This window comes from Tursiops truncatus, chromosome 18, assembly GCF_011762595.2.
Source record: "Tursiops truncatus isolate mTurTru1 chromosome 18, mTurTru1.mat.Y, whole genome shotgun sequence".
Classification (NCBI taxonomy): Eukaryota; Metazoa; Chordata; class Mammalia; order Artiodactyla; family Delphinidae; genus Tursiops; species Tursiops truncatus.
In genome coordinates, this window is record NC_047051.1 from 72834273 (window position 1) to 72860285 (window position 26013).

At 40.0% G+C, this 26013-nt stretch overlaps 1 protein-coding gene across 2 annotated transcripts; it reads right to left on the reverse strand.

Annotated features, from left to right (window-relative positions):
• Positions 1 to 368: 368 nt before the first annotated feature.
• Positions 369 to 25662, reverse strand: ARGLU1 (arginine and glutamate rich 1). 2 transcript variants are annotated; one of them, XM_019921065.3, is made up of 4 exons: positions 25108 to 25657; positions 16859 to 17084; positions 14492 to 14575; positions 369 to 1206 (listed from the first exon to the last, which is right to left on the reverse strand). In XM_019921065.3, exons 1-4 carry the CDS (start codon positions 25452 to 25454, stop codon positions 1042 to 1044), a joined length of 822 nt encoding a protein of 273 aa, XP_019776624.1. In that variant the 5' UTR covers positions 25455 to 25657; the 3' UTR covers positions 369 to 1041. The 2 variants fall into 2 exon arrangements, with proteins under 2 accessions (XP_019776624.1, XP_019776625.1); XM_019921066.3 differs by lacking the exons at positions 369 to 1206; positions 14492 to 14575 and adding an exon at positions 14605 to 15058 and having other exon boundaries at positions 25108 to 25662.
• Between the last annotated feature and the right edge of the window lie 351 nt (positions 25663 to 26013).

Sequence of the window (26013 nt, forward strand, 5' to 3'; positions counted from 1 at the left end):
AATAATCTAAAACAGTATAACTTTTTAGAATCATTCTTCTAGTCTTTATTAAGTATAATTTGTGGTAATAATACTTATATCCTAAAATAGAGGCACAGGATTGAGAATTTAAATCTTTTTCTGGGTGCTTAGTCTTTCTTAACGGTAATACTGTTGTCATAATTTGTTGTATCAGCATAAATTAGGTATCTGTAAAATAGCCATTAAATACTAATTCTCAAGTATATTTAATGTACATATAAATCCTATGTTAAAAGTGAAAAGAAATATACAGCATAGTCCTAGGATTTCTAGATTGTTGACCATCAAAAAGTAAACCACCCTCTTTTAAGACTTAACAGAACTTTAAAAAAAATTGCTTCAACATATGAATTTAAGACTTTACTTTATTCAGCAAAATCATTTATTTACACATGGGGAATGCTGGTTTGATTTCATCAATGAAATAAAAACAAGTTGAACAGAGACAATACTGAACTGTATGTATATGTTGTATCAGAGCTGACCAACTGTATCCTTACCTGTGTCAGGAACATCAAGAGTAACAGTACCACGAGGACACTGGTTAACAATATACCACAAAGGTCCGGCAACACCCTGGGCGCTTCCGATGCAATTACCAACTTTTTCTTTTTTTATAAATATATAAAAAAACAAAAAGTCAGCAAAACCAGCATTATGATGTAGTAAACAGAGTATAACGGTGAAGTCAGTGGGTCAGTAAAAACCTTATCAGACCATCCATAGTTTACAAAGTGATCTGCTCTTCTTCAGATCACTAATACAGAATCCAACAGGTGAAAAAATATCGCTTTGTGGAAGATAACAATGATCTGATAAGGATTTGACTTAATGGACATTAAAGGAGTGGAGGGGAAAAAAAGGAATTGCAGAGCATAGCCCCTATTAGAACAAGCTAACTTTCCAGATTTTCCAAATTAAAAAAAAACAAAACAAACAAAAAAAAAAAAACCACTTCAACATGAAGCTACCATACAAAGTTTTTCCATTTTTCTTTGTAAAAAGTTCAGAGTTTGCAATTTAATCCTGGGTTTTTAATGAGAAGGACAGTTTTGGCCTGGACTTCCCCTTGCCCAGGATAATTTTTTGTTCTTCTTTTTGTTGACGCTGTCGCTCTTGTTCTAGTTTCATCCTTTCCTCATGAATCTTTCTTTGTTCTTCAACAATTCTCAACTGTTCTTCAGCCTGAAAGGTAAAAGTAAAAAACTAGAATTTCATGTCTTCTATTAGTAATATTCCAGAAATTGGGTGACAAATTCATCAACAGGGGCACACAAAAGTGTATGTTTAAAAAATCTTGCCTAAGATCGCATAGAAAGTATCAGGAAAACATACCTAGGAATTAGAAAAGAACTCCTTATTAATTATTCCAACATTTTCTGATTTTTTTTAATGAAAAATATATGAACAAATTGTAGGAAAGCACTTGAACATTTTGAAAATGAAAAGAAGTTTCTACAAATCATGTCGAGATCAGTATACATTTTTGTCCTATTACCTATTTTTATTTTATCTACACCCTCGATGCACCAGATAAACAAACTGTCAAATACGAATCAAGGCATGAATTTTTCAGAGTATGTTATTACCAATTACTATAACTAAATTTATAATTAGAAAGGCATACAAAAATTATAGACAAAAATCCCCAACAGAACTACATTATATTGTCAATATACAACCATGAAATAGTAAGTTTTTTTCTGGAGAGAAAAATGAGACCTTTTGACCTGGCTAACTATAAAACGCCATCTAATTTCAAATAGATATCAATCAAATTCCTGCAATGCCTCTGACTCCTTCACAACTCCTTCAGTCTCAAGCAACCGACTTCCTTCCTGTGCTCTCTACAGAAGACTCCCCCCTGCACCAAGAAAATCAGGTCATTCTCACGAGCTCTGTCAAGTTGCTCCCTCTCCCCAAAGATTTCATGCCCACTCCTGTAATTCTCAACCAGCTGTAGTTTCATTCCTCTCCCAGGGGACATTAGGAAGTGTGTGGTTGGTTGTCACAATGTGTGTGTGTGTGTGTGCACGCCGTGTGCGTGCATGTGTGCCGTGTGCACGCACATGCTGTGTGTCATGTGTGTGTCATGTGTGTGTCATGTGTGTCGTGTGCATGCGTTGTGTGTGCATATGTGTCGTGTGTGAGTGCATGTAGTGTGTCGTGTGTGCATGTGCGTGTCATGTGTCTCGTGTGTGTGGCATGTGCACGTGTGTGGCGTGTGTGTCTCATGTGTGTGCCGTGTGTGTGGCGTGTGGCGTGTGTGTGCCGTGTGTGTGGGTGGCCCTCCTTGCACCCAGTGGGCAGAGAACAGGCCACCAGACATCCTACAAGGCACAGGACAGCCCCCCTCCCCAACAACAAAGAATTATCTAACTCCAAAGATGAACAATGCCAAGGTTTAGGAAACCTGCTCTAACTCTTGACTTTTAAATCTCAGCTATCATCACTGAGTTGTCCTTTTTTTCCCCCCATCTGACCCTGATCTTAAAATACACACTGCATCCTTCGAATGCCTTATTTCCATTCAAAGTCAAATTTTAAAAATTCACTGCTTACATCTCCATTATTCTACTGAAATTGTTTTTTAGATGGTCAAAAACTAACAATAAGTTTAGTGGCCTTTCCCTTTACTCATTCTTCTGTTCACTTGAACTTGTCTTTTAAAAATTTTCTCTCCTCCCATAAATGAAACACTAAGGTTCAAAAGGCTAAGGTCCTCCATGGATAGGTTTTTCTTTTCAGGAATACTAAAAGTCAATGTGACTGAATTATAGGCTTTATGGCAGAAGATGGAAAAGGTAACAAGTTCTAGTATTCAACTTAATAAAACGTTTAAATTTTATCTTGTAGGTAAAAAAAAACAAACCAACTTTTAAATACATAAGTCACACCAGAAAGAGGTTTGTTTTACTTTAAGATGGAGGCCGGTGGGGTGGGGAGCAAGTAAGGAGAAGGATCATGACCCTAAAAGGTGGAAGACAGTGGGCCAAATCCACTGTTACCAAGTACGGTCAGAGGTGAGGAAGACCCAAAACTGAAGGAGTGGGAATTAGGTGGGCAGGCAAGATGGGCAAGTGGATTTTCACAAACTTCGGTATCTTTATATTCTCATAAGGTGGAAACCCAACAGAGAGCTGAAGTACCTCTCCCATACCTTTCTCCTAAGCTACATTTCCAGCTGGCTGAGGAACATCCAACTGGGAAACCTCTTCAATACCTTCAAAACTCCACATGTTCAAGATTTAAATTCTTCAAGCCTAACCCTAAAATGAACCAGCCCTTTCTGGCCTCCCTCCTGCCATGCATCTAGTATGGCTTATTTCCTTCCCCTCCTCCCTCTTCCCTCGACACAACCAAACAGCCCTCAGGTTTGTCAATTCCCCCCTTATATCCCTCTCTTCCTTTATATTCTCTCCCCTAGAGCTCTGTCCCTTCCCTCTGCCACCGTGCCAGTTCAGGGCCCCAGATCTCTCGCAGACCTAAAATGGTCTTGTTTCCAGTCTCTGCCCTTCAATCCACCCTACACAATGCTGCTGGCTTCACCTTTCCTGAGCACTGTGCTCTCCTGCCCTCAGCCTTCCAATGATTTCCACTGTGCACAGACATGGCCTAACTTCCTAGATTAGCATACTATTTGTGACTTTCCATATCCTTTCTATCTGCCCTCCACCAGCTCAGCTCATGCCATTCTTTCCTACGACAATCCTACCTGTGTGTCAAAGTCCATTGCAAATCACCATTCTCTTGTTTAGACTTTCAATGATAATTACAAGAGAAATAATCATCTGCTTCTGATCACCATTAGTAAATTCATATGCAAATTCATCCAGTTTTAATAAACCATCCCACATTGGGGTCAGAGCATGGCACATGCAACTGAATCAAGACTTAATAAAGACTCTTAGGGGGCACGCTTGTGCTTTGGAAACTCTTTCCAGGATAAACACCACAGACTCGCTTTTCCGTAAGGTTCTAACTCAGCCCCTAGGAAAGCAGATTAGAAAGAAGCTTGGGGACTAACCGGTTTGAACATCACAACTTCAACCCATTTGAGAAATTTATGAAAACTACTTTGGCACTATCCACCCCAAACTACATTTCGCAGTACTTTTATATCCAGCAATTTAATTTTCTAGATTTTATACTATAAACATACTTGCATACATGCAAAATTGAACAAGTTTATTGCAACGTGGTTTGTAAAAGACTGGAAAAACCCCAATATTCATCAATATGGACTATTAAATATATTATGGAAAATATATTTTAAAAAATACTGTGTGGCTGTTAAATCTTGAATCATGTGATCATATTACCTAATCAAAAAATTAAACAAGATTTAAAAAGTAACTTCCTTCACAGACAGGAAATACTATTTCTACTGCACTGAAATTATCTTTAGATTTGAGTGAAGAGAAAGAAAAGGTTCAGTTTCATTGAAGTCTACAAATACAGGAGACAAAAGCGTGTGTGTGTGTGTGTGTGTGTGTGTGTGTGTGTGTGTGTGTGTGTGTGTGTGTGTGTGTGTGTGTGTGTGTGTGTGTGTGTGTGTGTGTGTGTGTGTACAGAGGGAGAGCTGTAATTAACCAGGAGTGATAGCTAACAGTGTTATGCCTAGTGCTTAAGCACATAATGCCTATTACAAGTACCTGACAATGGAATGGTTTTAAAAAATGAAACCAAGCAGGTCCTTCCCGTCTTTATGTATAAATATTTGTATTTTGTTCTATTACAGCTTTAAACTAAGCATATTCAATTACACCTTGGCAAAGAAAAAAAAAAAAGATGATGGATTTTCACTAAACTTATCATGGTAATCATATGTTAAATCTTTATGCCATACAGTGCTGTTATGTCAATTATATCTCAATAAAACTGCAGAAATAACAAAAAGACATTTTCAAATAAAAAGAATGATACAGATACAAGTGTATGTAAAAAAATTTTTTTTTACTTTATGTAAAAAAATACTTTATGTAAAATTTTATGTAAAATTATGTAAAAATACTTTACTTTATGTAAAATTTTTACTTTACGTAAAAAAAACATGTATCCTAAAATGTGGCCTGTAATAAGTTTTCAACAATTCTAATACATCAGGGGAGGACTCCCTATTTGTAAAACTAACACTCATAAGGTTTTTGTAAAACAAAGAAGAATTTTATGACATGCATAGTTGGTCTTTAAGTTTCGGTACTTCAATAATCCTGGGAAAATCTTATTTTTTTGACCCTTACTATATATATAAAGAATGGCTCTAACAGCAATGACAATAACCATGAAATAATGACAGGGTAATTATGAGATGAAATAAGATAATTATGAGAGAACACACTGTAAAGTGCAATACTTTAAAATGCTGGAAATTATCTTTTAAACCAAACAAAAAATATTTGAGGGCCTAAGTACAGTGACCAGAGAAGGAAAACAATTATTTTAGCTCTAAAGTAAGAAAACTGGGGCTTCCATGGTGGTGCAATGGTTAAGAATCCACCTGCCAATGAAGGGGACATGGGTTTGAGCCCTGGTCCGGGAAGATCCTACATGCCGCGGAGCAACTAAGCCCGTGCGCCACAACTACCGAAGCCCGCACGCCTAGGGCCCATGCTCCGCAACAAGAGAAGCCACAGCAATGAGAAGCCCATGGACCGCAACAAAGAGTAGCCCCCGCTCGCCGCAACTAGAGAAAGCCCACGCGCAGCAACAAAGACCCAATGCAGCCAAAAATAAATAAATAAATAAAAAATAAAATAAGAAAACTATGTTGAACTGAAAGTTACAAAACTTTTTCAACTGGAAGTTAATGAATATCTTGATAAACTGATAAATCTTGACAATAAAAGTAAATTTTATATATTAAAAAAAAGCAGGCTATGGGCTTCCCTGGTGGCGCAGTGGTTGGGAGTCCGCCTGCCATGCAGGGGACGCGGGTTCGTGCCCTGGTCCGGGAGGATCCCGCGTGCCGCAGAGCGGCTGGGCCCGTGAGCTGTGGCCACTGAGCCTGTGCTCTGCGGCGGGGGAGGCCGCAGCAGTGAGAGGCCCGCGTACCGCAAAAAAAAAGAAAAGAAAAAACAGGCTAGTTGAGAAAAACCAAACCTGTCTCTCATTTTAATACAGTGGCTTTCAAGTGATGAAAAACTGCCTATCCATCTGTAAGTGTGATATGACTCTACACCTTACTTGCTAGGTATTCTTCTAAAGCCTTGCCTCCCACCTCCCTCTGCAGTTAACTGACTGAAAGGCTGCTTTGTTCCTGATGGTCCCATCTGCTGGCACATATACACTGTTCCTCTCCCCTCGCTTCAAATGTATGCAAAAGAAAACATTATTCCAAGTGGGGGGAGGGTATGCACATTCGTATTGATACAGGTGAACAACACTAAATTCTCCTACAAGATTAACGTGGTGGACATCAGGGAGGCCAAAGAGAAAGGTAACACACCCACCATACTAGAGCCATTACAGTGGGGAAGTCCTTCCCAGCCACTACAGCCAGGACCCTGTTTGGTCTCAAAAAGGCTTTCAACCCTGCACCCCATGCAAAAAGAATGACTGCTGAGATGAAATACACAAGAGCAAAACATACCATTATAGTAGAAGGGTCTACGTAACCCCCTTCCCAGTATCTTTTGTCTTCCCCTCCCACTTTACCTAGAGGTCCTACTGCAAAAATCTAAAGATAGAAATATTTATCAGGAGTGATTACTGGGATGATGGGAAGAACTAAAAAAATCTTACAATTAGGAATCATGCCCCTACTGGGAAATGTGAATTTCTGCATTTTAACCTCCCAAAACATACCTCCTGTTTCACTCTGCCATTCTGCAATTTTGTTTCTTTAATGCACCCTCCCCTCCATAAAAACTATAATGTATGTCCCCTTTTAGATAAACAATGAGTAAAAAAAAATTATAAAAAGAAATTTAATGTAATTAGTTTTGACCCTTAGCAAACTATTATGATGTTATTCATGTACAAGGTTTAAAAAAGAAAATAACAAAGAAGGACTGAAAAAAGCAATTCCCTCTTTTCCTCCAGGGGCCGTGGCAATTTAGTTATTCTGAGAGTTACCTCCTTAGGATATACACTAACTATCATTACGGGATATCATTAGCTACTCATCTAAAGAGAAATCATACCACCACACTCCTTCTAACCCCCTTTTACTTAAAGTACAAATAATTGCTTCAAGAAGGAACTGACTGATAGTTGAGCTTGGTTTGAAAAGCAACATTGGGTACAAAACTCACTGCCTTCCAGACCTCTGGAGAGAGTGCTCTGTGTTACTGCCAAAAGAGAAATCTGATACCTTCAGGATTTTACCATTCATGTCCTATAAACATAACAAAAAAACTGCACTCTTCTAGATGTGGTTCTTTTAATATTCTGTAGCCTAAATTCTCTGTTCTTTTACTCAGTTCTTTTGTTTGTCTTATTCAGTATTCATTCCTTTTTGTGAAAGCTCTCCTTCAATGCCTGGTGATACTTGGCTCTTAGCACGATTACATCAGGTCTTCCCTGGTTCCCACAACAGACTTTTACTTTCCTTCCTTTTTCCTCTTCTCCCTCCCTCTGTACACCCTTATCACTCACCAAGTTCAACTATTCTCGTTACTGTTTCTACTCCCACCTGATCAAGTGCCCATCTTTTTCACTGACCTCAGTGGCTTTCTCGTTTCTAGTCTCCATCCTTCACACCACCCCACACCACGGCAATACATTAATGTCCAGAAAGTTTTTAAAAAATCGTTGCCAAGAATACATGAACATCATTAAATCAACCTTCTGCCTTATCAACTGGGAACAAGCCTCTCAGTGATTTAAAATCCTTACCTAATTTGCCCACTCTTTCAAATTAAAATATTTAATTGACATTTACATTTGATGGCATACCATATTTTCCTATCTCTTAAAATGTATAAATATGTCATTATGAGCCATCCTAAGTACTGTGCTGTTTCAACTTACATAATACACTCACTCTAGCATAAATGCCCCATTCTCTTTCCAACTATGTTAGTTTCCTGTAGCCACTGTAACAAATTACCACAAACTGGATAGCTTAAAACAGCAGAAGTTTATTCTGAAGGCAAGAAGTCCAAAATCAGTATCACTGCAACAAAATCAAGGTGCTGATATTCCAGGGCCACATTCCTTCGGCCAGTACCTTCATATATCTCTGTTCTGACTTCATATCACCTTTTCCTATGTTAGTGAAGTCTGAAAGCCTTTCATCATTAGGTCTTCTCTCCCTTTCAGTCCATGTTGGCAGTGTTTCTGCTGATATAACATCTCAAAAACACTGTAAGTCTCCCATGTATATCAGGCCACTAGACAACAGGCTCTTCCACAGGTCTTTTCTGGATAATCTCATCTAATCCTGGCTTTTGCTAAAATGGCTGAGGTAACCTATGAGTCACAGGCATAAACTCTTCAGCATTAGCAAAAGGATGTCCAATCATACCCTTAGCCTTCTTTCCAGAACAAGTTTTTCTAATAGTGAATCTAATTTTAGCATCTTTTGCAATCTAAATAGGCTAAATATTTCCCCAAACATCAAGTTCTCATTTATTTTACTTCTTGATTCTTTCCTCAATTACTCTCCTCTTGCATTTTACATAAATATTCAGAAGAAACCAGATTGCACTTTACTTAGAAATATCTTCAGCTGTACATGAGCTTCATCGCTTAGATAAGTTCTCCCTTTCACACAACTGTAGGTCACAGTTCAGTTGGGTTTTCTTCCACTATATAACAAGGAATTCCTTCCCTCCAGTTTGCATAACATGCTTTCATTTTCTTTCTAACCCTAACCAGAAGTGCCTTTTTAAAAAAGGGATTTCTTTCTTTATTTTTGGCTGTGTTGGGTCTTAGTAGCAGCACCCGGGCTCCTCTCTAGTTGTGGCACATGGGCTCCAGACTGCAAGGGCTCTGTAGTTGCGGCACGCAGGCTCTCTAGTTGCTGCGAGTGGGCTTAGCTGCCCTGCGACATGTGGATCTTAGTTAGTTACCCGACCAGGGATCAAACACGCGTCCCCTGCATTGCAAGGCGGATTCTTAACCACTGGACCACCAGAGAAGTCCCCAGAAGTGCACTTAAAGCCCATATTCCTACTAACAGTCTAGGCATTTTCTATCATGTACCTGAAAATTCTTCCAGCCTCTACCCACTGTCCAATACCAAAAAACACTTGCACATTTTTAGGTAACAAGTTATCACAAACTAGGTAGGCTCAAAACAGCACATGATTAGTCTGAGAGCCGGAAGTCCGACATCAGGATTACTGGGCCCAAATCAAGGTGTCAGCAGGGTGTGCTCCCTCTCAAGGATCTAAAGGGAGTCTGTTCCTTGCTTCTTCCAATTCCTGGTGGCTGCTAAGAGGATTCCTTGCCTTCTGACCACATCACTACAGTCTTCAAGGCCAGTATCTTCAAATCTCTCTCTGTTCTGTCTTTGGCTTCTCCTGTCTGTGTTTTGTGGTAGAATCTCCTTCCATCTCCCTCTTATAAGGATATATGTAAAGGCATTTAGGGCACAGTAATAATCCAGGATAAACTCCCCACCTCAAGATCCTTAACTTATTCACATCTGTGTAGACTCTTTAACTGTCATATAAGGTAACACTCGCAGGTTCTAGGGATTAGAACATGGATATCTTTTTTGGGGGGCAGGAGACATTTTTCTGTCTACTACACGAACATTAAAAAATTCTTTCTTACATCTCCCTAAGAACTCTTTTCAGAGCTCTCTCTTAATTGCAAAGTGAGATCTGGTTTACTTGAAACTTAAGTATGTGGAATACATTTCATATATAGTCAGCTTGTAAACATGGTACTATCTTTTCATCTCTCAAACTGGTGAGATACCACGTGTTACATAGCACAATGAGCACGCTAAATCTCCCTAACTGGCAAGGGAAAAGAGGAAAATTATTTCAATATTAAAGAGAGGAAATATACTATAGACCCAGAATTTCAGGAGACAGTTTGAGGGGTCGTTTTTCCTACTGACATAACCTCCTAGAACATTTCATTCCATGGCAACACCTACCACCTTCACTTAGTCTGTTTCCTGTTCTGAATAAATAAGATTCATACACATTTCAGAATAGTATCTGGGCTTATCCCAGACGCATCACTAAAAACTGTGTGAAAAAGAGGACTTTGAAAAATTTTAAGTACTACTTTTAACATTTTAAAGAAACTTAAAATTCTCCATCGTACTAACAACAGCCTTTCAAATGTTTGATGATAGCTGTGCAATGCCAATACTAACCCAAGAACTAGGAACCAATCTGCCAAAAAGCCAAGTCAAGCTAATCCACTTTTGGATTAGTTTTTGTTTGATTTTATAAATCAAATACGTATGTTCGTTAATATTTTCTTGCCTCCTTATGGACAGATAAAATCAAGTAACTTGATAAACAACTTGGAACTAAAATGAGCAAAAACTACTCTTGGTCTAGACCACTTAACATGTATCATATATGAGAGTCCGTATGGCTTAGCTAATCTGGTTCCTTACTACAGACATTACTGGGAGCAATCTTTGAAGTTTTGTCACGAGGGCTTACTTAAAACTTAGTCTAAGTGTGGCTTAAATTTACTTTCTTTACTAGTTATTCTTACCTGATCATAATGGTGATACACATTACTTGTAAAAAAAAAGTAGAAACTGGAGAAAAGTATAAAATTACTTATAGGCTTACCAATTAGAGATAACTATTCTCAGTACTTTGGCATATTTTTCTATTAAATGTACAAATATACATTTCAAATTAGGAAAATCATACTTCCCCTGTATTATCAGATGCTTTTTGACTACAGAAAAATCCCCTGTATGTATGTGTTATAATTTATCTAAAAACCTGGGCAATTTTCACTATTCAAATAAGGGGAAAACATTTTTGTGTGTGAATTGATTTGTACTGGATTCAGTTTCCATTAGGTAAGTTCTTAGGCGCAGAATTAAAATTTAAGGTTCCTGGTATATACTGATTTATTGTTATTTTCTAAAACGGTCACATCCATTTAAACTCCCAGAATAGTGCACTATATAAAGGGTCTCTTTATACCATATTCTTGCCAACACTTGCTACTAACGGGGAAAAAAAAGTCTTTTCAAATTTGGTATATAGTATTAGAGAAAAAGGAAAAGAGAGGGGGCATTTCTTTGTTTTCCCATTAAGGCTGGGATTTATTTTCAGGAATTTACTACAGCTACTTTTCATTTTACTCGTGTGAAGTTACCTCTTTTACCTCTCGAAGTAGTCCCCCCCACCCCTTTCAGGAAGTTGGTCTCCTTTATTGATTTACAAGAGATCACTGTGTTATTCTTTCATGGTTATAGACAAGAAATCTCCCCCAGGGTACACTCTTTTCCAACCTGTCTAATCTGCTTTCAAAACCTGAACTTCTGACTACACATAAAGTGGGTTTACTACAACTACTACTGCTTATCCCAAGAGATCCCACACATTCTTGCTTTTTTTCTAATTGTACTTCCCTAAAGGTCTTTGCCCTACTTCATTTCCTCACCCTCTTGTCCTCACCCTAAATTCAATTTCTAACTGTCCATCAAGGCCCAGAGCAGTGGTATCTCTTCCAGGAAGGTTCCCAGGGCAATTATGTCAGTTACCTCATGTAACTCATACCACGTACCAAATAGTTCCATATCATTAGCTGACTTTTCTTGGAGTTGTCCTTGTCTCCACAATTAATACACTAATGCCTTTAAGAGAACTTAACATCCTGACTACTTTTATCTCCAAATTGCTTTTTATTCATATGTCTATTATTTTAACAAGACTTTCAATACATTCTATGTAGTATTTCCTAGTGTAAATACTAAGAAACGTGTATAAAGATTAAAGAACTGTGCTCAAAATTGAGAGGAAAGGGAAAGGACGATAAAAATGAGAGAAACTGCAATAGTGTGCCTTGCATGTTTGTACAGTAACATTTTCTTGTCTCTTCCTACACAAAGGGTACTCTACTTTCCCTGCAAGGACATGGCCACCAACAGAACCAAATAAAAATTAATTCTCTCCAACAGGAACAATAATTTTTTATGCTTCCAACATTACTGAAAACAAGAAGCAAATTAGTTATGTCCAGATTTTTACCAATTTTCCTCAAATTCAAGCTGCTTCTTCCCTAAGATACCCTTTCACTGAAGTTTTATTGATAACATGCAGTCAGAGCAGCGTCACTGCAGTCTAATAATACGAAGTCAAACTCAAGGGTTCTAGAGCAGTGCTACTCTAAGGATGGCCCATGGACCAACGACAGTGCAAACTGTAACTGACCCACAGTAAGATATGCAGAAGCCAAGAATAAGCATTTTAGAAACTTCTATAGCAATTTGACCTCATTTTTCTAATAATTCATCTTAACTGTATTTTGCAAAAGTAGAGGTCTGAGACAAACTGGGATTAAAAGACAAAAACAAAACCCGGGCAACTTTACCACCACTTGAAAAGCACTGCTTTAGAATATGCTTTGCTAATCTCCTATTTTTATGGTTCATTTGGGTAAACAAAGAAGGCTATTAGAGGAACGTAAGGAGGCCAAGCTGTCCCCAGGCATTCAGACAGCTACCCCAGGGTCAGAAGGGATCAAGACCTTGGCAGGGTATACCAAGCTTAGAACCTTTGCTCTAGAAGTCACAATCTGGCCTTTCAGGACATCTGCAAACTGAACTCCCTATACAGTCTCTTACACCACGTTCTAAGAGGAATTCTATCCCACGTACTGGGTAATTTTGCTTCAATGTTTCTAGCACCAACTATACTGTTCATCTCTCCTGCAAATACCCATGGCCTTACAAACAAGACTATATCTACCTTTCAAAGCTCAACCTTCAAAACTAAAATTAAGATGCACACTTCCCCTCTTACTTTCTCTCGCACTTGCACTGAGATTTTCTCCTTATGTGGAATCACTAAAAGAAAAAAGCGTTATCACATATGTATTAATCAGCAATGTATTGATACATCTTATTATGACTTCTCACCCACCTCATATTCATGGTGCTTCTTCCACCTAAGCAGATTTTAAGGTCTTTTCATTGGTAAAGCACAAGTAGGTCTTCCCCTTTCCTTGTGGCTTTCACAGTAACCAGGACAGTGATATTAAGAATCCCTTGTGTCATGTTCAGTAAGTTGTTTAGGGTATTTCTAGTTTGGCTCTTATCTGGGGCAGATTATCTTTTAAAAGATCATACTCTAGAACCATCTGCTGGTGGTTTTAACTTTCACATTCTTATTCACTATAAAACAATTATTTACAGTCCTCCTTCACCAACCCCCCAGTGGGATTCACTGTTAATTACTTAGATCCTCCCAGATCTTTTTCTGTGCCTTTATAAACACAGTCACAGAATTTGTTTTTTCTGAATCGCTTAACTGGAGCTTCCATCTTGCCTTCCTCCCCCAGTCAAGAGTATGACTTAGCAGCAAATGTCTTCCTATGGCTGCATTATTCTCAACACATTTCTAACTAGACAAAACTTGTCTAAAACCAAGAGTCCCTCTAGGGTCATGTCTTCATTCCTGGGCAGTAAATACCACTAATCCTCATTCATTCTAAGTAAATTTCCCTCTATCTCTGATTTATATTCTTACTTTGAAGTAGAATTCCTATATGCCATCTTCATAAGGAAAAGAAAATTTTCCCTTATAATGTCTGACTATCCTTCTTCATTTTTTGATTTATTTATATCCATAGTCCTTTAATTCTAGCTTTCTTTTACATCATACCGAGAATGCTTCAAAATATATTCATACTCTTAATTGGGAAAACCCTGCTACACCAAAAATTGTACCTATTTTTACATTCTATTTTAAATGTTAGCATATGCTACAAACAAACAAATAGAAGTACTAAAATACAGAATGGGAAAGAAAAATAGAAGTGATATGTATTCATTTTTCTATTTAAAAAATTTACTTCAATATTCTTATACTGACTTCTTTATTAAAATGTAAAAATTGTATCTCCTTTTACACCTGTATCTCATATTGTAATTCTTTAAGTCTCTGTATTCCTTGTTAGATTATAAACATGAAATACGAAAAAAATTTATTAATCTGGTACACTTAGTATCAAATATATACTCTCTACTTATTCTGTCTAGTAATTGGTAACAAAGCAACTAATGCCAAGTGAAATGCTGCGTATTAGTAGACTTAATTAAGAACTTAACCTTCAAGTTTTTGTTTTTGTCTTTTTAGGAAGAAGAAATTAGGGATGGGGACAGTACAATTTCCCCTAGGAAAGCTGTTTTAAACCACTGTGAATTTTGGAACTTTCTCCAGATTAATCAGAATTTCTGGCTTGCCCCAAACAGATTCCTCTAGAAGACAGTAGCTAAAATCTACTCAACTATTCCTACTGTTCCCTCAAATCCCTTAAAATAGTCCTGAGAACTCTAAAATGTTTTTCATGAATGCTTCATACATACCAGTTTGGCTTGTGCTTCTGCAATTTTTCGGTTATTCTCTTCTAGTATTCGCTCTAGCTCCTCACGTTTTGCACGTTCTTCCTCCTAAAGGGGAGGACATGTTAAGATGTTAGAAAAATAAATTTTTTTTATTGATAAAATATTCACTAATCTTCCTCTGAATTATTTCGATCTGACTAAACAGGGTAGCTTTATAGCTACCTTCTGTCTGACAAATGATAAACTGTGCAGCCACTAAAATTTGTTTCTAGTACTAAATTTAAATCATCCCTCCCAGTCCAAACAGCAACCAACTAAACCCTCCCTAATGACAGTTTCCTGGCAATTATTACTAATACTTTAATATCACACAAATCAACAAGGACAACTACAAAACTGGATAGTATTTACCAAATTAAAAAAATAATATATAAAATATAAATAAAGTGAATATTTGTCTCACCAATTATGTATACCTACGTATTCTTTACCTATACTCCTTTAATCAGCATTAAAAGTTGAATATTTACTGTCTTGTCCAGTGTCCTGCAGAGTGTGCTCCTCGGCTGCCATACGCGCCAGCTTCCTCTTTAAAATGATTTGTACTGTTAGCTTGGCAATACCTGCATCAGCAGCTCAACCATTTATAAAGAAACAACATACAAGGAAGGCTGAGCTGAGGAATGCAGATGTTTATGGTAAGAAGGAACAAAAAATGTAATTCATCATTCCTAAGGCAAACAATTAATAAGAAAAATACATTTACTGTTAGTGAAAAATACAAATGGTAATCCATACTTCATGGAACTAAGGGCTTCTTCCATGGGGAGAATGGACTTAACATTCAGATGTTGACAATTTCTAAAGGCAGCTTATCTTGTCATCTACAATCTGAACTGAAATTCAGGAATCCAGGGGGTGCATGGTCAGGAAATAAAATTCTGTAATTTATTTTTTCTTGGAGAACTTCATGAGATTTTATAATGCAAGCTATATGAAGATTGCTTGATGGTTTGGGCAGTGTTGAGATCACAGCATACATATTCAAATGATTTTAATATTTGGAAAGACTGTCAGAGGGTTGTGTCCGTGTAAAAAAAAAATTGTTAATATGAAACAAAAAGCAAATGAAGAGAAAAAAATCTTCCTATGATTAATAACTCGCTACAAGACAGCACCATTACTCCAAAAGTATCTTCATTATTAAAGGCACTAACAAAAATTTCATATACTCAATGGCACAGAGTTTGGGATATCCACCAAATATAGACATGTATATCTAGACAGCACAAGGGAAAATGCATTTGAAAAACTAAGCTTACTGGGAAACAAGAGATTTAATAAGATGTCAACTTGTCCACAATAATGCCAAGATTAAAAATGACAATGAGTCACATATTTTGAGTCAAACATTGAAGTTCAAGAAAATATAACCACGGGATTTCCTATGGCACACACCAATGGAATTCACAGTCACTATGCAAACTATGTTGAGGGACACTCAGTGCTGTAAGGTAATTTGCCTTGAGCGTTCCAGTGACTTTCAACAAGTTTTAGGATCCTGGAGTAATCAGTGCAAATAAGCCATAAAGCTTCAGTAGCAAATTACTGTCTCACAGAAAGACATTTTCAACTTCTGCTCCAGCTGCTGATAAAACAAATCATGTGTTTAGCTTGACTCCAGACAAGGACAACCTGTTCCTTCATAACTCTCTAGAGAAAAAAAGGAGTTGTTAGTAGATACTAAAAAAGTGGACGAATAATCTGGACATTTTTCCTAAAAAGATCTTTGAAACACATTAGGAAAATGGAGGGCCTTATGATCAGAATGCTAGAATTAGTCCGTTGTGTTGAGGCAGGATTTGGGGTAGGGGGTGAGGGATAAAAGAAGGAAAAAAAGAAGAGCAAGAAAACCTACTTATCAAAAGCAGGTGCTATCACTCAATGTTAGGCCCTGCTCTTTTTAATCTGACTGAAGGCAAAAAGCCTCTCACAGTCTAGGCAATAAGAGAGATAAACAGAAAAGAAGAACACGTAACCACAGGTGGATTTTTATCCTTTTCCCTTTACCACTCCCTGTCTCCCCCCACCCTCCCAAAAAGAGAATGTAAGTCCTGCAGCCATGGCAAAAGTTTCAAACACTTCTCAAATATGTAAGCCAGCTCCATTAAATCAAAAAGTATCCTTGGATAGTTTTATGAAAATAGCTTTTAAATATCAGTCAGCACATGTGAATAGGCTAAAAAATTAACTTTCGCAGCAATGTTAAGTTTAGATGAGAAAGGAATTGGTCTGCATTCCATCTCTTTCTGAACTGCGCAGGAGGCACACCCGACACTGAAAGTTTTGCCATGGACTGTCTCTACTTTCCAAACGACCGAGCGTTACCTCTCTGGCTTTTTGCGCTGCAAGCTCAGCTTGTCTCTGTCGCTCGAGTTCTTCGAGCAACTGCTTTTCCATGATGCGCTTGGCCTCCTCGACCCTTCGGAGCACTTCTCGCTCAATCTCGTCCTTCCGTTTCTCCAATTCTTCCTCCACCCTTTTTGCCACCAATTCTTCCACTCTTCGTGCCGTTTCTTCCTCGATGAGTTTTTCTTCTATTTCCTGCTGCCGACTAGCAAACAAAGTGGGGAAAGGACTTAGATAATGTAAGAAATAAACCGAAGAACTGAAATAGAACTAGTTGTGAGTCTGTAAAACACTGAGTCTGCTTACATATTTCTAAGATTTTACAACTCATTTTCATGTAACATTCAAGGAAATGACAGATACCAAAAGATTAAGTGATACAGAAATTCAAATAAATATAAAATCATGGTTTTTTTGTCACTTTCTAAAGTAAATACAAAAAGACTAGTGTACACAAACAGCTTATTAATGCAGTAGTTTTAGGAACTGTAGAGTGAATCTGAAACAGGAAATCTACTTTCGTTACCAGCTTCATAAGGAAAAGACAAGCTATTAAATATATGATTTGCTCCTCTGTCAATCCATTCAGTCTAAGGGTTGAGCTACAGACAAGTCAGGAGAAACTATTATGTAGCAAGCAGTTCAGACCAGCTAAATTCATTCTCCCCTCCCCCACCCCAAGCAAGATCAGAATAAAGGCAGCCGCAAAGAGATTCAGACTGCTAAAGCAACATACTGTGGTTTTTAGCAAAAATACAGGCAAACTTATTCAGGTTCTAAACTTTTGCCCTTTACTGCACCTTTTCTTTTGTTAACTGACTTTCAATTCAAAGCTCTTCTAGATATGGGAAAGTGGATGAAATATATTAGTATCACTTCTAAAAAGTTCAATGAAGCATGATATCGTTTAATTATTTTAACCCCATTTAGGTATTATAAATGAACTTATTCACTCAAAATGAAATTCTGTGCTGAAGATATTGACATTTATCATGGCACTATGGTGGAAACCTTGCACATTTTATACCAATGATCTCCAATATGATAGCCACTAGGCAGATGTGTCTGGTTTGAATTGAAGATTAGTAAGAAGAAAAGATATATAAGATCTCATGTATTTTTATTTGATTACATGTTAAAATGACAGTATTTTGAGGCAGACTGGGAATATATTAAAATTAATTTCACTAGTTCCTTTTTAATGTGGCTCACACTGTATTTCTCTTGAACGGCATTACTTGAGACAATAATTTGTGCTGGAATGAATGCAGAGACTCTGAAAGTATACCTAAATCCTAAGAGGTCAATCTATTAATGCTGCATATTTCTCACAATCCACAAAATTAAACAAAATCTGTAACCCTTCCATCTTTTGATGACTCATACATATGTACGAGTCATTCAATTTATCTGTTTAGTAAAGGCTTTACAGTTTCTAAGTGACCTTTAAATACCCAATCCACTTCAACCCAACTCTACTTTGGGGGGTGATTCAATTCCCACTGAAGTGCTTTCATTCTCAACTCCTGTTATTTATTCACAGTGTTACCATACTGACACCAATGTATCTAATATTCTGATTCATATCTGTTTCTGCATTTATAATCCCTACATACTTCTGTCAGGGAGATAGCAACTACTTGAGAAGTCATAATTTCTGTTAGGTTCTAGATATCTGCAATAACCATTCTTGTTTCTTAAATATCTCCTCCCCAACACTAAATTATTGGTGACTTTCACTGGGGGAAAACCCCCCCCCCACAAAAGCCTAACATGTACTCTCTATCTATACTCCTTTTCCTTTTTTAACTTTGAATGAAATATAGTATTAGGGTAGTTTCAATAAGCCTTTAGCTATAGCAGCTTAGTAAAAGAGAAGAGATATCCACCCCAACGCTAGAATGGCCAGGAATACCTAAAAGCCATCAGGCAGCTATTTCAATGGAAATTAAACTACATTCCAAACATAAAAATATTGTTTCTCTACTTCATCCAAAGAGAAAGACAGAAATATGAAATGAAACAAGCAAGCTAACAACTGCTGAACCTGGATGACAGCTGTATGAGGATTAATACCCTATTTTGCTGAATTGGAAAGCTTTCATGACACGAAGTTTCAGAAGCGTACACACCCCGCCCCACGCTTTCTTCTGTTAGTTGGTTCTTATAAAATTAGTAAATGTAGCGACGTCTACAAAGAAACCTCATTTTAAAATTTCAAAAATGGTACAACTCTTAAAGCAGAACACTGTAAACCAAGTTCCAGTTAAAACTTTCCACACAAAGTAAAAGATGAGGGAAAAGAATTGGATAAGGCTTTGGGTTTGTTTATCAGTAGAAAAGCTGCCTAATTAACTCAGGAATTTGGTAAAGGTGGAAGAGACCTGACACATGCTCAGGGTTTCTGTCAGGCAAACAGTCCCTAGAGGACAGCAATATGGCACAATGGCCAGTGGCACCACACCTCCACAGATCTGGTCAGCAAGGAGAAAAGAGCTCAAACCAATCCAGTTCCTTACAGCAGGAGCCAGATCAGCATGCTGTCAGCTCCCTGTGTCTCTGCTCCCACGGATGGACACCAAACCAGAGAGGCCAGGTGACAGGCCGTACAGGGTGACAAGCAATGTAGGCAAGGAGTGGCTGCTGCTAAGGAGTCCGTTCTAAGTACAGCTCAGCAGTTTTCCAGCCTAAAGGGGAGGGCAAGCGGAAACTCCCAAGCTCAACTGAAACCCAGAGGATGAGAAATGGCCTAGTGGAGTTTCTTACAAGGCTGCTCATCCCCCTTTGTTCCTGAAGGCACCACGGCACACCCCCAGGACTGTAATTAAGCCTTGCTGCTGCGCCCTACACAAGGAGACAGGCAAGGTCAGGGCACCAGAGCAGAGCTGTTCCCCTACAAGCATGATCAAGGATATAATTTTTGCTGTCGCTGTTATTTTCAGTAAGGTTAAAATTGCTACTTCAGCACTCAGAAAAAAATTTAAATCAATTTTTGGATCCAGTGCTGAAAAAGTTAAGAGCCGGATATTGCTTTAATCCCTTTCCCCCCACACACTTGGATCCAGAAAACCAAGGGCACACGAACAAGAGAATTAAGCACTTGAGAGATACGACAAGTCTGTATTGAACAACCTACTATGCACTAGACGCTGTGCTAGAAACCTGAACCCCACTAATACCTACTAATAGAGCCTATACTTCTGCGACTCTGTTCTACAGCTAAATATAAGTATTAACATACATGATAAGTAAAAATTCTCCACATGTCTCAGCAATCTCTGTATTCCTGTGTTTTTCTTCATTTGTCTTGTCTTTTCCCACAAAAGCACAAACATATAAGGTACAGAATTGAATGAAACTTAGTCCAACATAGCCTTCCTCTACCAGTTAGCCGAAGGAGGGTGGGAGGGATAGGTGGCTCTTAAAATTTTAAAAAGTTCATTCTTATTGATGACAAACTTATTATCATAATCAATGATAAGGCAGCAACTGGGCTAACTTTCCTAAGAAGCCCTGAAACTTTCTAAGAAAAAAAACCCAACAACCCATTTTTGCCATTAGTATCTTAGGAAAGATCCTTCACCTAAAATGACTGCCTAGCCATTCCTTAAAACTGTTGCCATAGGAGTTGTCACTCTCTTGATATTCTTTTCTCTCTCTAATCTTTTCCTCAGGCTCCTCTGCTGAATCCATCCCCTTGCTAAGAATCTGTGAGGGCTTCTCTGATGGTGCAGTGGTTGGGAGTCCGCCTGCCAATGCAGGGAACACGGGTTTGAGCCCTGTTCCGGGAAGATCCCACATGCCGCGGAGCAACTCAGCCCGTGTGCCACAACTACTGAGCCCACGTGCCACAACTACTGAAGCCCGCATGCCTGGAGCCCGCGCTCCGCAACGGGAGAGTCCACTGCAATGAGAAGCCTGCGTGCCACAAGGAAGAGTGGCCCCTGCTCGTCGCAACTAGAGAAAGCCCACGTGCAGCAGCGAAGACCCAACGCAACCAAACAAACAATCTGACGCTGATGAAAGGGTTGAATGAAAACCTTGAAGTTTTTCAATAGATAAGGGTAGGTCCTCATTTTCTCCATGCTCTCATAACACTAATCACAATCAACTTTAAAATGGCAACTATTAAAACAAACAGCAAGGGCCCATCGTTAAATGCGAGTGTGACTTTGTACAGAGCATTGGTTAATATTATTTTTAAGTCTTTAAAATGTACAAACTCAACCCTAGTAGTGTCCTTCTAGGAACTGCTTCATAATATTAGCAAACAGCATTTACTCAGTACTGAATAGACACCAACTAACTACACTGCCAAAAGCTTTATACTCCACAGCATAATGTGCATCTCTGATGGCTCCTGAGGCTAAACAGGTGACTGAGAGGTGACCCTCAACCTAGGCAACTCCAAAGATAACGATCTTAAGCATGCTACTACCCTGCACTGTTTCTCCACGACAAACATTAAAGGCAAAGGTATGCACAAAAATTTAGCTACCAAAATAATTACCTAAAAAATTGATAAAATTCTTACCATCAGCTTGATCTTATGCCCTAATGTTTTGTCTCAAAGCCCTAACCTCCCTGAGGTACGTAGTTCCAATATAGCGAATTTGCTCTCACAATGAGCATTCTTCTAAGAATCACTCATACAGATCCCAGTTCACTTTAGACACTCGGATTTAGGAGGCTCTCGATATGCCATGCAATTGAACATCAAGTATATGCGAACCTAGATACCACAGGCTACAGTAAGTTACTATGCCATTAATATTATCCTGATCTGCTGCAAGTCATTTTCAGCCACTCATTTTTTCCAACAGTTATCACAACAGGCATAAAGCGTCTCAAAATAATACATAGGAAAAATGATAAGGGTGCAGAGGAGGAAAGAGAGAGCAACACTGAATGACTGGGACATAAGGAGAAGGAAATCTTTTGAACTGAATTTTCAACCACAGGAATGAACTTTTCAACAGTGAGGAAAAAAAATTTTTTTTAATTTTAAGGTCTGCCTTTTACTGCATCAAGATCGTAACTTGTAAGATCACTTCTTAAAATCACCAGGTTCAATCTGCCTACATGTAAAAAAATTACATTAAATAACATTATTTACTGAGTCTCATTACATACATGCCAAGTGTCACCTAAGTACTTTTAATCTTCACAATAAGCGAGACAGGTATCTCCATTTTACAGATAAGAAATCAAGCTCACAGGCAGGTAGTTTATTCAAGGCCTCAGAATTGTAAACGGCAAAACATCTGGTTTCCAACCTTAAGGAGACTTTCTAATCGGTTAAGCCCAAGAGATTTTAATTTTGCTGTCTCTCTCCATCTCACACTGGACCTCTAGAAGGTACACTTGACAGTGCGTGTTCTTCTGTTACGTTCTCTGCTGTCTACTACACCACACACTTGTCTCCCTTTGTCCAACTGTACATCCAGACATTCCCTAAGGTTCTTTCAGTCCCATGAATCAACTGCTCTTCTCCCTCCACTCTCTGCCTGGGCCATTCTATCTACTCTCAAGGTTTCCCCCAGGCTTCAGTCTCCCGTGTCAACCTTGGATGAACTCACTATGTCCAAAATCGAGTGCCTACATTGGAAGTGCCAAGTGCAGGTTTCTGACATTTTAACTAGTGATTGACCCACAGCAGTCACTTAAACATCTGGTGGCTGAGATGCAATAGCCACAATATAAACATGAGAGCCAAAACAATGCTTTATTTCCCCTATGTTTCACATCCAATTTTGTTTGCCCTAAATGCTTCTTAAATTTGCCCCTCTCTTCCATTCCAACAACTGCTCCCTCACTACTCCTATGTGGACTTACTGTAACTTTCTATCCTACACAGCAGTACACGCTCCATTGAAAACCAAACCTACAATCCCACGCCATTTGCCTGCTTAAAACCCTTCTGGTTTCTATGATGAAATCCAAGCTCCTTAATATGGCAAGACCCTTCTCATGATTCCCTGCCTCTATGTACCTCTCCAGCCACTCCATGACTTGAATACTTACAGAAATGCATGTGCCAGTCAATATTCACCTCTTTACTCCACCTAAGACCATACTGCACCCCTCCCTTTATTCTGGCAGGGGTGGAGGGGGCTCCCTCCCTTGGTCCACAAGTATCCTCCTATGCTTAGCCTGACAGAATCCTATTTTTACCTGCCACTCACTCCTGAGGAGCACTAAGGTGTTTACCCATCCAGGATGCTTCCTTTTTACAGTCACATCACTATCACTGAATTTACCACACTGTATTATTATCTACCTACCTGTCTTCAAGCTAGATGGAGACCTTGGAGGGGTCAATCATCTTCAGAGTAACAGCTCCTAGCATAGTGTCTGGCACTTATTAAGATGCTCCATAAGTATCAGGTGAATGAACTAACCAACAGGATTTGTAAATAAACAACTACTTCTGCCCATTCCCATGACTGCAAAACCTAGATCTTTCAATCGTCTCCTCTGTATTATTAGGCATTAGAGCGTACTAAGTAGTGCCTACTGCACGACACGCAGGGATTCAGTGAACAGGTGGCTGCTAGCTCTGCCCCCTCCTCCCTTCATAAATGCTAACGGCCATGTGCTTCCTCTATCAACTTGGGACAATGTAACTGCTCTATTTTCTCATTTCATCCCTGGATTTCTTCTCTGCTATTCATGTGTAGCTTGCTAAATGCTTCTATCTATTCCTTGGATACCAAGTTTCCTTTCACTCTTCCCCGTAAGTTTCGGCTCTCTAATGAATGGCAAATCATTACTGTTTGGAGGTATCCTTTGTTTTCACATGGAAATACTATCTCAGAATTATCTTAGCTAATTTTTTAAAATGTTCATCTGTTGACAGTTATTTGAGAGCTACATCTTCACAGTTAAGGATCTTGTTCCAGACCAAAAAAACGGGATTCTATATAATCACGGTTTCTTGTGACACAATTATTCGTACTCGGTGTTCATACTTCCCACCGATAGTTCTAAGTAAAGGAAAAATGCAAGCGTTGTGCATGTTTTAAAGAAACGCAGTGAAAGAGATCTCCAGGTACTGCTTCCTCCAGTAATAACAGTTAGTTTTCCAGTCCCCTACCTCTTAATGATTTCCTTTCAGAAACAAGCTTTGCTGGAACATAACACAAACTACACTGCAGAGACTGAAAACGCCTACACGGTTCAGCACTCATAAATCTGTCTCAGGAAAATTCTATATTCAGTAACTCTCCTGCCTTATGAGCACTTTCTAAACATGCACTGAAGAAATGAGGAAGATGGCTGGTTAAACAGGGAGAGTTAGTAAATCTCTCTACCTTTCAACTTGGCTTTGGGAAAGAATACCCAGCGCATCAGAGTACCAGGGTCTTGAACCAAAACACAACTCTACACTTTAAAACCAAAATTTCATTCGTTTGGAATCATTTGCACCTACTCTTAGACCAAAAGGTACTTGAGAGGTGACTCTTTTGCATATGATCAATGCAAAAGTAAAAGCGAATATTCTATCTTCTGAACAGCACGTATACACCAAAAAGGAAAACGAGTTACAGTCTTGCACCGAAGTGTGCTACGGAGACCTACAGCCCATAACTAGTAAAGAGTGAAAAGACGGAGCAGGCTTCGACTGGTTACACAGGTGAACTCAAGCGTCAAGATTCATTTACCTCACTGCACACCTAAGCTGCGTGCATTCTGTTTTTACACCTCAGAAAACAAAAAGAGCAGGCCCAAGACAGGAAAAGCGACCGGGACGTCTCTACCAGCAGGAGTACACTAAAGTATAAGGACTTATATTGGGTGCGTGTACGTTTCAACCACCTGAAGCGGTTCACCTCCGAGAATCCCTGTCCCGCGTTTAGGGTGCAAGGCAAGAACGCTCTTCTGGAGGGGCCCCCCAACGTCCTCCGTCCACTTTCCGGGGCCAGCCTGCTCCAACCCCACACGGAACTCCACCCTCTACTTCCGGGACGCTCCTCCTCCTCTCGCGCCAAAATGCTTGCCCTGCTCCAAGCCCTTCCAGCTCCATCTCCACTACTGCCCTTCCCAGCCAACTCGTGGGTCTGTCCTGCCCCAGGCTTTCCATAGGCCAGGGTTGCAGCCGCTCGGGGCCGGTCCCTGCGACCCCGCTAACCTCCTTCACTCGCCCCAGGGCCAATCAGCTCCCCCTCCCCGCCACCCCGCACCCGCCGCCTCCCCGGCTCCCGGCCCCTCCCCCCGCGGGCACTCACATTTTTCGTTGCCGCTCGAACTCTGCTTTCTTCTCCTCCTCCTCTCGCTTCTGCTTCTCGTCCAGGCTGCTGCGCTTGCTCACCGTGCGCCCGAAGATGTCGATGCGATCGGGCGGGGACGAGGCGCGCTCCCGGTCCCGCTCGCGCCGGGACACGGCCGTGTTGGTGGAGCGCGAGCGGGACCGCGACTCCCGCCGCCGGTTCCGTTTACTTTCCCGGGACTTGGAGCGCTTTCGCACGCGCTCCTTGTCCCGAGACCGCGACCGGGACCGGCTCCGCTTCTTGTTGTGTTTGCTGCTCTTGGTGTGTTTGGAGCGGGACGAGCTCCGGCTCCGAGACCGGCCCATCCTTCCGGGCGACGCTGGGACTAACCGCTGGCTTCGGGCCCCGCACGTGCCCGGCTGTCCTCGCCTCCGCTTCCGGAAGCGGGCTGGCAATCTTGTCGAGGCTGGGGGAAGGAGAGCTATCAGCGAGCTGACTTTCTGCCTCCCCCTGAGGCCGACGGCCGCCACGAAGGCCGCCGCCAACGACAAGGCCGCAACGCCAGGAATTGCTAAGATGGCAGCCGCGGCTGCACCGGCCGCCCCTCCCACAAGGCCCCGCGCGCAACGCGCCGTCACGCGAGCCCCGCCCCCTGACGCTCCCTGCGGAAGGCGTGGCGAGCGCTTCCGAACGCGCTCGGCTTTTTCCGCCAGCTTCAAGCCGGCTTGCCGCGCGGGCGCGGGAGTCCTTCGCCTCCTCGCCAGAGCAGTTTTGCTTTCTGGTAAGATGCTGACACCGTAAGCATGGAACTTTCCCGTTTTGGTGCGAATGAAATCGTGCCTCGGTACCAACTTCCTGACTGCATTGTATCCTAGGAACTGGTTTTGTCAGGTAGGCCAAAATGGTGTGAGAGAGACCCTGGGC